This window comes from Macaca thibetana, chromosome X (assembly GCF_024542745.1).
Source record: "Macaca thibetana thibetana isolate TM-01 chromosome X, ASM2454274v1, whole genome shotgun sequence".
In the NCBI taxonomy this organism is placed as follows: domain Eukaryota; kingdom Metazoa; phylum Chordata; class Mammalia; order Primates; family Cercopithecidae; genus Macaca; species Macaca thibetana.
Window position 1 is genome coordinate 96,412,557 of NC_065598.1, and position 13,062 is coordinate 96,425,618.

Here is a 13,062-nt window from a genome sequence, read left to right on the forward strand (position 1 = left end):
AACTCCTGACCTCAGGTGATCCGCCTGCTTCGGCCTCCCACAGTGCTGGGATTACAGGGATGAGCCACTACGCCCAGCCTGCAATACAGTATTTAACCACATTCTTTTTTCTTTTATCGATACATAATACTTAACATATTTATGGGGCACATGTTGAGTGTCATGTGCATAGACTGTGGAGTAATCAAGTCAGGGTATTTGCGGTATCCATCACCTTCAGTATTTACTATTTTTATGTGTTGTTATCAAGTCCTCTCTTCTACTTAATTTGAAATATACAAAACATTGTTGCTAAGTACAGTCACCCTATTCTGCTATCAAACGTTAGAATTTATTTCTTCTAACTGTAGATTTGTATCCACAACAAACCTCTCTTCACCCCCCCTGCCACCTAGTTACCCCTCCCATTCTCTGGTATCTATCATTCTATTCTCTATGTCCATGAGATTAACTTTTTTAGCACCTACAATTAAGTGAGAACATGCAGTATTTGTCTTTCTGTGCCTGGCTTATTTTGCTTAACATAATGATTTCCAGTTCCATCCATGTTGCTGCAAATGATAGGATTTCATTCTTTATTATGGCCAAATACTATTCTATTATGTATATGTAGCACATTTTCTTTATCCATTAGTCCACTGATGGGTACTTAGGTTGATTCCATATCTTTGCTATTGTGAATAGTGCTGTGATAAACATATGAATGCAGATCCCTTTGATATATTGATTTCTTTTCCTTTAAATAGGTACCCAGTAGTGGGACTGCTGAATCATATGGTAGTGCTAGTTCCCTCCCTTCCTTCTCTCTCTTTCTCTCTTTCTCTCTCTCTTTCTCTCTTTCTTTCTTTCTTTCGATGGAGTCTCACTCTTGTTGCCTAGGTTGGAGTGCAGTGGTGTGATCTTGGCTCACTGCAACCTCTGCCTCCCAGGTTCAAGCGATTCTCCTGCCTCAGCCTCCCCAGTAGCTGGGATTATAGGCACCTGCCACCACGCCCAGCTAATTTCTGTATTTTTAGTAGAAACAGTTTCACCATGTTGGCCAGGCTGGTCTCGAACTCCTGACCTCAGGTGATCCACCTGCCTTGGCCTCCCAAAGTGCTGGGATTGCAGGTGTGAGCCACCACGCCCAGCTAGTTTTCATTTTTTAAGAAATTTCCATACTCTTTTCCTTAGTGATTATATTAATTTACATTCTCATCAACAATGTATGGTTCCCTTTTCTCTGCATCCTGGCCAGCATCTGTTATTTATGTCTCTTTTTTTTTTTTTTTTTTTTTTAAAGACAGAGTCTCACTCAGTCCCCCAGGATGGAGTGCAATGGCATGATCTTGGCTCACTGCAACCTCCACTTCCTGGGTTCAAGCAATTCTTCTGCCGCAGCCTCCCGAGTTGCTGGGATTACATGCGCCCACCACCATGCCCGGCTAATTTTTTTATTTTTAGTAGAGACGGGATTTCACCATGTTGGCCAGGCTGGTCGCAAACTCCTGACCTCAGGTGATCCACCTGCATAGGCCTCCCAGAGTCCTGGGATTACAGGCATGAGCCACTGCACCTGGACTTTTTAATAATAGCCATTTTAACTGGGGTGAGATGATACCTCATTGTGTGATTTTGATTTGCATCTCCCTGATGATTAGTGATGTTGAGCATTTTTTCATATATCTGTTGGCCATTTGTGTGTCCTCTTTTGAGAAATATCTACTCGTGTCATTTGCCCAATTTTTTTAGTGGAATTATTTGTTTTTCTACTGTTGAGTTGTTCGAGTTCCTTGTATATACTGGACATTATTAGTCCCCTGATGGATAAGTAGTTTGCAAATATTTTCTCCCATTCAAGAGGTTGTCTCTTCACTCGGTTGTTTGTTGTTGTTGTTTTGCTGTGCAGGAGCCTTTTAGTTTAATATAGTCCTCTTGGTCTATTTTTGTTTCTGTTTCCTGTGCTTTTGAGGTCTTAACCATAAAATTGTTGCCTAGACCAATATCCTGAGGAGTTTTCCCTATGTTTTCTTCTAGTAATTTTGTACTTCTGGGTCTTACATTTAAGTTTTTACTCCATCTTGAGTAAATTTTTGGATATGAGAGATGGGGGTCCAATTTCATTATTCTGTAAAAGGTTATCTAGTTTTCTAAGCAGCATTTATTGAAGAGAATGTCCTTTCCCCAGTGTATGTTCTTGATGGCCTTGTCAAAGATCAGTTGGCTATAAATAAATGAATTTATTTCTGGGTTTCCTATTCTGTTCCATTGATCTATATATCTATTTTTATACCAATACCGTGTTGTTTTGGTTACTATAGCCTTACAATATATTTTGACGTCAGGTAATGTGATGCCTCTAGCTTTTTTTTTTTTTTTTTTTTTTTTTTTTTTTTTGCTCAGGATTGCTTTGGCTATTCTGGCTCTTTTTTAGTTCCATATGAATTTTAGGATTGCTTTTTCTATTTCTGTGAAAAATGATGTTGGTATTTTGATAGAAATTGCATTGAATCTGTAAATTGCTTTGAGCAATATGGTCATTTTAACAATATTAATTCTTCTGATCCATGAACACGGGATATCTATTTTTTGTGTCCTCTTTAATTTCTTTCATCGATGTTTTATAATTTTCAGTGTATAGGTTTTCACTTCTTTGGTTAAGTTTATTTCTAGATTTCTTTGTAGCTATTGTAAATGGAATTGCCTTCTTGATTTCTTTTAACCACATCCTCGATCAGCTTCCCATGGGCATTCTTTGGGTACAGTTGCTCAGCCACTTATGAAATTTTAACCATATTGTCACCTCTCTTGTATTTCATCTCATCCACATCAATGACATGAAAAGCATTGTCACATGCCTCACTTACTTCCACATAGTGTATCCACTATTTCCCCTGCTCTACCAGTCTGGTGACCCTGCCCAAACAGGAAATTAGGTCAATCTGGAATTACTTGTTCCAGAGGGTTCCTGGAGATCACTACTTCTCTGTGTAACGCATACGCCTTACGTTTAAATATTCTAGAACACTATGCTATCAGTGCTGTCAGTGTCACTAGGCTATAGCTCCCAGAGACTTCTTCCTTATTTGAAAACTGAGATTGTGTTTGCTCCTCTCCAGCCTTTCAACGTTTTTGTCTTTATGCCAGGATTTTTTCTGGGTCAGAAAATTTGAACTTATTTACAATAGTTGGGGCCTCTTCTACTGTCTCAGCATTTAGCCTGACCTTTATATTTCCCTTTACCGTTCTTACTTATTCTACCCATTCCAATCTGATGTGTATTTTCCTTGACAGACTGTGGGAGAGATATAGAATGGGAGTGATTGTTGAGGTCCCAGCCTGCCAAGTAAGATCTTTGTGATATGTGTTGTGGCCTTATAATCAACAGCTCTGCAACTGTAGTGCTTAAAAGATTTTCTGTAATTTGGAGATGGTGTCTCCAGATGGCAGCCATGTGTCACTGCCACAGGCTCAAAAGTAATGCTGGTAGCCCCAAGAATAGTGTTTACTGAAGAAAAGATTTCTCACTGTCATCTGTCTTCATTCTCCAGTTGCACTCAGAAAGAGGCTCTAGCTTTTCTTTGTTCCTTTGGTGTCTCATCTACTTTTTTTTTTCAAAGCTCCCCCCTTTTTTTTGTCCCTTAGGATGTGGGAACTGAATCAACTCATATGGGGCTTTAGCCTTCCCAACCCTAGGCTAACAGACCCATGCCATGCTGTGTGTGTGCATCCTTGGGCAGGTGGCTCTCTGCTTGTTTTTATGTGCCCCTTTAAACTCTGAACCCACTAAAGAGTCAGTTATTTTGTATAGCCTGTGAGGCATCTTTATGATGCCTTTATGATTTAACAGCCCTATAACCTTTTGTGCTCAGTACTGAACTGGGATTAGACTTTCATTCCAAAGAAGCCTTCTTTGATGTCACATTCCCTTCCTCTCTCTAGTTTACATTTTTGTATTATCCTTTAAATTTTTATGTTAAACATACACACAGAAAAACTCACTCTTTTTGGTGTACAGTTCTGTGAGTTTTGACAAATGCATAGGGTCACATAACTCCCACCACAGTATGAGACAGTTCCATCACTTCAAACTCTTGCCCAGCGCTTCCCCTCTGATGTTATTCCTTATCTCTACCCCTAATCTCTGGCAAACACTGATCTGTACTCTGTCACTGTATTTTTGCCTATGTCCCTATATTTTTGTTATATAAATGGAATTCTACAGTATGTAGTTTTTTGAGTCTGGCTTCTTTCACTTCCCAAAATACATTTGAGATTGATTGATGTTGTTGCATCATGTATCAGCACTTCATTCTTTTGTATGAATACACCAGTTAGTTCAGCCATTCACCCGTAGAAAGACATTTGAGGCTGGGTGCGGTGGCTCATGCCTGTGATCCCAGCACTTTGGGAGGCCAAGGCGAGCAGATTAAGAAGTCAAGAGATCGAGACCATTCTAGCCAACAAGGTGAATCCCCATCTCTACTAAAAATACAAAAATTAAATACAAAAATTAGCTGGGCGTGGTGGCGCACGCCTGTAGTCCCAGCTACTGGGGAGGCTGAGGCAGGAGAATCAAGCTTGAACCCGGGAGGCGGAGGTTGCCGTGAGCCGAGATTGCACCACTGCAGGCGACAGAGGGAGACTCTGTCTTGAAAAAAAAAAAAAAAAAAAAATTTGAGATTTGAGTTGTTTCCAGCTTTTGGCAATTATGAATAGAGCTACTTTTAACTCTCATGTACAGGATTTTGTGTGGACACAGGTTTTTATTTCACTGGCATAAATACCTTTAAGTGGGATTGCAGAGTCATATGGTAAGTGTACCTTTCTTTATAAGAAGGTATCGTGTTACCTTTATAAGAAATAGCCAAAATATTTTCCAAAGTGGCTGTATTTCTGCATTTCCACCAGATATGTATGAGAATTCCAGTTTCTCTCCATCTTCACAAACACTTGGTATTACCCGTTTTTTTTTTTAAAGGATACCCTCCCTGATGGATATATAGGTGGTATTTCATTATGATTTTAATTTGCATTTCCCAAATGATTAATGATGCTGAACATCTTCTTATATGCTTATTTGCCATCGGTATATCCTCTTCAGTGCCATGTGTGTTTATATCTTTTGTCCATATTCTAACTGGACTGTTTGCTTTTTCAATGTTTTGAGAGTTCTTTCTATATTTTAAATACTAGTCCCTTTTTATGGCTTTGTCTTTTCGCAGAGCAATTTTTAATTTTGACAAGGTCCAATTTATTAATTCATTAATTTATTAAAATCTAATTTTTCTGGCCGGGCACAGTGGCTCACGCCTGTAATCCCAGCACTTTGGGAGACCGAGGCGGGCAGATCACGAGGTCAGGAGATCGAGACCATCCTGGCTAACACGGTGAAACCCCATCTCTACTAAAATACAAAAAATTAGCCGGGCATGGTGGCGGGCGCCTATAGTCCCAGATGCTCGGGAGGCTGACGCAGGAGAATGGGGTGAACGCGGGAGGTGGAGTTTGCAGTGAGCCGAGATTGCACCACTGCACTCCAGCCTGGGCGAGAGCGAGACTCCGTCTCAAAAAAAAAAAAAATTTAATGTTTCTTTTATTATTTGTGCTGTTGGTATCATACCTAAGACCACTTTGCTTAGCCCTAAATCCCAGTGACTTTCTCCTGTTTTTTCAAGTCCATGATTCCGTTTGAGTTAATTTTTGTATAAGGTGTGAGACTTAGGTTGAGGTGGGGTTTTTTTTTTTGCATATGGAAGTACAAGTGCTCCAGCACCATTTGTCTGAAGGCTTTCTTCCACTGAATTGTTTTTGCACTTTTGTCAAAAATAATTTCAACACACCTGTGTGGGTTTACTTCTGGGCTATTTTTTTTCATTGACCTATTTGTCTGTCTTTTCACCAACACCACACTGTCTTGATTACTGTACTTCTAGCTTGTCTTTCTTCTATTGCTACAGTCCCCCGATGGTGTTATACATTAAATATCCAGGATGGAGAAGCCACATGCTACTCACCGAGGGGAGGAAATTATCACAGCAGCCTGGGCACACGTTGTGAGCTCTCCTGTGACCGGGGCTTTCGACTGATTGGAAGAAGGTCGGTGCAATGCCTGCCAAGCCGTCGCTGGTCTGGAACTGCCTACTGCAGGCGTAAGTTGTGTGTGTGCATATGCTGATGCATGTATTCGAGAGAAGCCAGCCAGCCAGCTGCTGAGGGTATATGCCTGGAGGTGTTACTAATATGCCCTTCTCTCAAGTGCAAATTGAGAATATTCCACAAGCCCCCCAGCAGGGCCTTTCCCCATCCTAACATTCGAGTTCAGTTTCTCTGGGTTACTGTCCAAGCAATATGAGCATTTAAGGAGCAACCATCTCTTCTGACTCGGGGAGCCCAGGAGTGCATAGCCAGAGCGAAGGCTTGGGCCTGAGGTCTGATGTGGACCTAGATCTTCTTCTGGAGCTCCTAAGGACGTGTGGTCTTAAGACTCTTTTCCACTTGTGGTCAACTGCTGTACTTCCTGGCCTATAGCCTTAGAAGACCTTGACAGTGAAGCTATGAAACATCTGCTATTCTTCATTTTCTTCTGAAAGTCAGAAGAAAAATCCCTAAGTCTAGAATGTGAAAATGCTGATATATACACATTCCAAATCATTTCCCCCTTCAGCTTCCAAATCTCTACCTCTTACTCAAGTTCCACAGCCTTTCAGCAGCTGAGCTTTTCCTGTCCATATGTCCATGGCAGAACACCATTTGTAGGACACCCATGTATGCACAGCCCTGTATTGGTCACTTCCTGTATTACTCAATTCTTCAAATACTCCCAGGCTGCTTATAGATGAATGGGATAGAAACACAAATGTGTGCACATGAATGTCATGTAACTGGATGCAGAAGTGCTGAGCATTCATATAGAAATGGGGCTAGTCAGAGAAGATGCTGTAGAGAAGAGAAGCTTGATAGCCAGAAAGCAGGCAGTCACCACACCCCTCTCGGTGACTGGAATTAAATTGTTTCAGGACTTAGATCCCATCATTTTCAACAGGAATTTGAATCGGTCTGATACAATTGAAAAATACAGAGCTGTAAAGTACAAGTGAACATAAAATCAATTAAAAGAATGGTGGCCGGGCGCGGTGGCTCACGCCTGTAGTCCCAGCACTTTGGGAGGCCGAGGTGGGCGGATCACGAGGTCAGGAGATCGAGACCATCCTGGCTAACACAGTGAAACCCTGTCTCTACTAAAAATACACAAAAATTGGCCGGGCGTAGTGGCAGGCGCCTGTGGTCCCGGCTACTCGGGAGGCTGAGGCAGGAGAATGGCATGAACCCGGGAGGCGGAGCTTGCAGCGAGCCGAGATCGCGCCACTGCACTCCAGCCTGGGCGGCAGAGCGAGACTCCATCTTAAAAAAAAAAAAAAAAAAAAAAAAAAAGAATGGTGACATACATATTTCCAGGTGCCTACAATGAGTCAATTACTACATTTGAGCATTGAATCTGGCTTTGACTTTCCTCATAAGAGACAAAAGGGCAAATGCTTTGGATCTATCATATTTCCTGTCATATGATACTAAGCAAACACATTCATCTGAAGAGACAAATCTTTTGTCTTCGCCCTGATTTCAAGAAGGTCATTTTTGCATAGGTCTTTACAAAGGGACACTGGAAAACAGAAAATGCAATAATCTTTAAGTCTGGTTTGCCAAGAAACAGAATGAATATAGCTAATACAGATCTTTATTCAAAGCTTCAACAATTGAACTTAGTCAGGATTAGAAGTTAGACAACCTAAAGGAATATATGGCCTCCTTCTCTCAAGTATCAGGTATCTCCAACAAGACTTTAGCAAGCATAGGCTCACAATTAATCCATGGTGACAGGCTCCACCTCTGCCACATGTGGTGTCCAAGGCACATGGATTCCTCTTTTACCAAATACCACACCTGGCCCTCCAGGCACTGCTCTGACTTGTATTCTTGCCCAGTCAGCCCAAGTTGGCATGTAAGTGAGCCTCAGCTGAGCAGTGCCTAAGGGAGCCCCAAAATTATATGAGTATTGCCTGGAGGAGAAAAGCAGCTTTGAACGTGCTCAAGGGCATCTAGCATTTGAGGAATAAGAGACAAAAATTCTCAGTTGCTAAGGCCCTAAATGAGCCCAGAGGATATATGCATTGTTTCTTTTAATTTATACAACAATCCTATGAGGTATCCACATTTCACTGAAGAAACCACTGAGACTCAAAGAGATGAGGCAACTTCTTAAAGTTACAGAGCTAGTAAGAAGTAGAACTGGGATGCAAACTCAGGTCTGATTTTTTTTTTTTTACTCTTGATAAGTTGTTTTACTTCCCCCTCTAAAATAGATTCTATTTGTTTAGAGAAGTTTTAAGTTCACAGCAAAATTGAATGAAAGATATAGATATTTCCCATTTATCCCCTGCACCCACACATGTACAGCTTCCCCTGTTGTCAACATCTCCCACCAGAGTGTTACACTTTTTACAGTTGAATGAGCATACATTAATATATCATTGTCACCTGAATTCCATAGTTTACATTAAGGCCCACTCTTGTTGCATATTCTATGGATTTTGGCAATGTACAATGTTAGGTCTGATTTTGAAGTCTATATGGTTGGACAAGTAATTTACTTTTTTGACACCCCTCTGCCCAAGGGTGCTGCTATACTTTACGAAAATACAAAGACAATTAGGGGAAAAGGCAGTTAGGCACAAAAATGTAAGGGCAGTTCAGGTAGGGTTTTTGTATTTTCTGCTCTCTCTGATATGTTTCTCCCTGTGCTAGATGCCCAGACATCACCTCCACATAGTTGCACAAGCCACTGAGCTTGCCACTTGGTTTTCTCTTAGAGATGAGATGCCACGCACTGCCATTCATCACTAGTGGCACTTACACCTGCACAAATGGAGTGCTTCTTGACTCTCGCTGTGACTATAGCTGTTCCAGTGGCTACCACCTGGAAGGTGATCGCAGCCGAATCTGCATGGAAGATGGGAGATGGAGTGGAGGCGAGCCTGTATGTGTAGGTAAATGCTGGTTGCTCCCAGTTGTCCTGGTGCAAAGAGCCACCTCAGCATTATATCGACAAGAGATGTGGAATTCTCACCACAGAAGGCATTCCTCTTAGCTATGAGGGTAGCACCCTGGGTATTTGCTGAACAAAATGATCTTCTCCCCTGGAGTTGGGCTTCCTTCCCCAGTTTCCTTGAGCACCTTGAACTTTTTACCTACCCAGCGTGTGGTGTGTGGTGTGTGGCACTGCTTCAATGGATTCCCTCCAGGGAAAGCAGGGGGCCCACGAGTCAGCACTTGATTTTTCACCTTGGCAGACATAGATCCCCCCAAGATCCGCTGTCCCCACTCACGTGAGAAGATGGCAGAGCCAGAGAAATTGACTGCTCGAGTATACTGGGACCCGCCATTGGTGAAAGATTCTGCTGATGGTACCATCACCAGGTGAGCCTGAATAATGGATGCCGCTTATGCCTTCCCTCGGCTTCTCTCAGTCATTCAGGCTGGTCACACTGAAACTGCACAGGCTAAGGTGACAGTGGGGATGTGCCTCAGACTTCAATTCTAAGGGTTTCTTTCCTCAGTGTTTCTTTCACCCTGTCCCATGCAGGGTGACACTTCGGGGCCCTGAGCCTGGCTCTCACTTTCCTGAAGGGGAGCACGTGATTCGTTACACTGCCTATGACCGAGCCTACAACCGGGCCAGCTGCAAGTTCATTGTGAAAGTACAAGGTCAGAAAGAATTCTTTAGTTTCCATATTGTTCATTAATCCTGCTCTACCCTGACCCACCCCATGTCTCTCCTCTCTATGCCTGGAAGAGACACACCTCATTTATACTGGGGAGGGAGAAAAACAAGTTCACCAAACAGGCTTATTTAGGAAGCCAACATTACATGTGCATACACATGTTTCTGAGACCTTGACTCTCCAACAAGACTCTCATCAACAAGACTCTCGTTATCCTAAATCCAGATAAAATTCACAAGGATATTCTTTATCCATTTCTCTTCTTAGACTTCAAAATGATCACATGTAATCTGCCTTCATTCTATCATTCACCTCTGCTAAAATTGGTGGTGTTGGCTACCTGATTCTTCCTCTTTGCTTTGTGTTGTATTGTTTTGTTTTGCTTTTCTCATTATAAAGAAAATTCATGCTTATTGTTGAACATTTGATAAATAAGGAAATATATAAAGGGGAAAAATGTATTACCCCATCATCCAGAGGCAACTGCTATTAGCTTTTTGGTATTTTCCTTCCAGTCTTTTTTCTATACATACTTTAAAAAACATATAGTTGCGATTATACTGTATATCCAATCATAAATCATCCTTTTCACTTTTCATTAACAAAGTAATTGTCTCATGTTATTTTAAAATTCTTCAGAAATATTTTTAATGACAGCATAATATTCTACTCTAAGAATATATCATAATTTGCTAAACCCTTCTCCTACCAATGAACATTTAAGATTCCTCCAACTTATTTCTGCTATTAAGAGGAATTCTGCAAGGTAGTCATCTTTACACAGCACGTCCATAAAGTCTGGAAACAGATAATATTTTCTTTTAAAGATTGTCAGTCTTTTGATGACAACATGTATATTCACCTGTGTTTCCAGACTTTACAAACCTTTGTCTGCATTTCAGATTTAATTCCTTAAGAAAGGAAAATTCCAGCTCCATCTCCAGCCACTGGAAATATAGAAAGGCCATTTTTCTGATCATCCTAAGTCTTCTGGTCTAGAAAGCCCAGCATGGGCACCCTCTTAGCCTTTCTTTCTTATAAGGAACACCATAACTTCTAACTTGAGCTCCTCCCTGACAGTGAGACGCTGCCCAACTCTGAAACCTCCGCAGCACGGCTACCTCACCTGCACCTCAGCAGGGGACAACTATGGTGCCACCTGTGAATACCACTGTGATGGCGGTTATGATCGCCAGGGGACACCCTCCCGGGTCTGTCAATCCAGCCGCCAGTGGTCAGGTTCACCACCAATCTGTACTCGTGAGTGAAACAGGGGCAAGTGGATGTGGTGATCTGGGGAACTTTGGAGGATCTTCCTCATGGCACAGGGGTCCAGTAACAATGTATATGATGTGGGAATGGGGGGTTCTGGGATGTGTCTAATTTAAAGACTAACATTCCCCCATAGACTACTCCTACCCCAAGAAGAAGGGTTTAAAATCTCCAAGTGTTCTTTTAGGATTTCCCCCAAGGGACAGGAGAAACAGCCAGAGAGAGGTAACCTGAAAGACTGGAACACCTCAAGATGTTAGGTTACCTAAGCTGGGATGGAGGAGAAGCCGTACTCTGACTGGTCACCTGCTTTTGCCCTAGCTATGAAGATTAACGTCAATGTCAACTCAGCTGCTGGTCTCCTGGATCAATTCTATGAGAAACAGCGACTCCTCATCATCTCAGCTCCTGATCCCTCCAACCGATATTATAAAATGCAGATCTCTATGCTACAGGTAAGGCCCATTCCCCTAATGAGGGCTTATCTCCTGTAAATTACCCTTTACCTTTTCCAAATCAGAGATGTTCTCTGCAGCACAAACCTTACCTACTTCCTGAAACTTTTTGTGGATAGCATTTGATCAGTCTTACCATAGACATATTTAGCACATTTTTGAAACTGCTTTTACTGAAAAGGCAATAAAGTCACTGGAGTGGTGGCTGTGACTTGCAGGGAGCTGGGTGAAAGATGGGAAGGGAGTGTGGCAAAGCACTCTGAAGAGACTTGCAAGACAGCTATGATCAAATGTAAATGTTGGGAATTAACTATGTTTATGTTTTCAAGGAATAAGAGCACTAATGAACACTTATGCAGTAAGTGCTACGTAGGTATCCAGTACTGATCTATGGGTTTTACACATATTCATCCAATTCTCACAACCCTTTGGAGGTAGATACTATTGTTATCCCCATTAAATAGGTGAGGAAACTGATGCATAGAGATTAAGTCACTTGCCCAAGGTCACTAGCTAGTAAGTGGTGGAGCTGGGATTGAACACAGGGAGTCTGGCTGCAGAATCTGTGCTCTTAGCCACTACCAGTAGCAGAAAAGAAGGAAAAGCGTTATGATATCTCAAAGTAAAATGAGAGTTGCATGACAGTTTTTAACATAAGAGATACCTAGCCAAAGCCACTGGTAGGGAGAGGTCGATAGGACAGAATAAATATGATTATGGGGACTTATAAAAGAACAGGCTAGGTTACTGAAGATAATTCAGGGTATGCTGACAAAACTAACAGAAGCAGCTCTGGGGAGCTGCAAGGGGCTGGATACCCATGTGGGAGAAAAAGCTACTTAGGAGGTTTCTAAAGGTTGAATCTTAGAAGTTGCCGAGTGAATATTCAGGGGCCCAGGATGGAAGTAGTTTTACAAAAAAAAAAAAAGCTGGAGGGTCTAGACCAAAAAGACCTTATTCATCCAGAGACCCAAAAAGGATGACAAAGGCAACAGTTCAGTTGGAAGCAAGGGAGTAAGAACAAGAAAAGGAACCTGTCAGCAAGCATAGTGACCCTGAGGGTGAGGACTAGAAGGGAAGCCCAAAGATGAAACAGAGGTGGGGTGCCGGGGAGTATTCAAGGTCTCTTTAAACCTCACCCTGGTAACTGGCTAGTAGGTAATCCTGCAAGACAAGGCAGGACGGAGATCCGGGGTTGGACTGCAAGCTGCGCTGCCCAGTGCGAGGAAGGTAACAAGGGGTAATGAAAAGAGCACTGGGCACAGTTTTGGAGAAATCCTGGAGACTGAGCGAAGGCCCTGGCCAGGTAGCCTATTGGTAAAGAGCACATGCTTGGGCAGGGGGCATCAGTCCTCAGTTTGAATCTTGGCTCAGCATGTTATTGTCACCACCTGGCTTGTGAGGGGTGTTGTGAGGATTAGATTACGTCTACAAAGCATTAGGTTTGTGTATTCAATAAACAACAGCCATTATCATATCACATTGGCTATTCATTAAGAACTTATGTAATTTAAAACCTATGCAAACTTAAACAATGATTATGTTCCTGCAATTTAGTCATTGAATTTCTCTTC

General features: G+C 42.1%; 1 protein-coding gene across 2 annotated transcripts in view; it reads left to right on the plus strand.

Moving 5' to 3' along the window:
- The window catches only part of SRPX2 (sushi repeat containing protein X-linked 2), a 29,919-nt gene that overhangs the window by 11,973 nt on the left and 4,884 nt on the right, over positions 1-13,062 (plus strand). For both annotated transcript variants that reach the window (XM_050777698.1, XM_050777699.1), the window contains 6 exons: positions 5,940-6,131; positions 8,850-9,026; positions 9,330-9,456; positions 9,623-9,744; positions 10,842-11,021; positions 11,355-11,488. In XM_050777698.1, the coding sequence (XP_050633655.1) occupies positions 5,940-6,131; positions 8,850-9,026; positions 9,330-9,456; positions 9,623-9,744; positions 10,842-11,021; positions 11,355-11,488 (932 nt within the window). The remainder of the gene's footprint in view (positions 1-5,939; positions 6,132-8,849; positions 9,027-9,329; positions 9,457-9,622; positions 9,745-10,841; positions 11,022-11,354; positions 11,489-13,062) is intronic.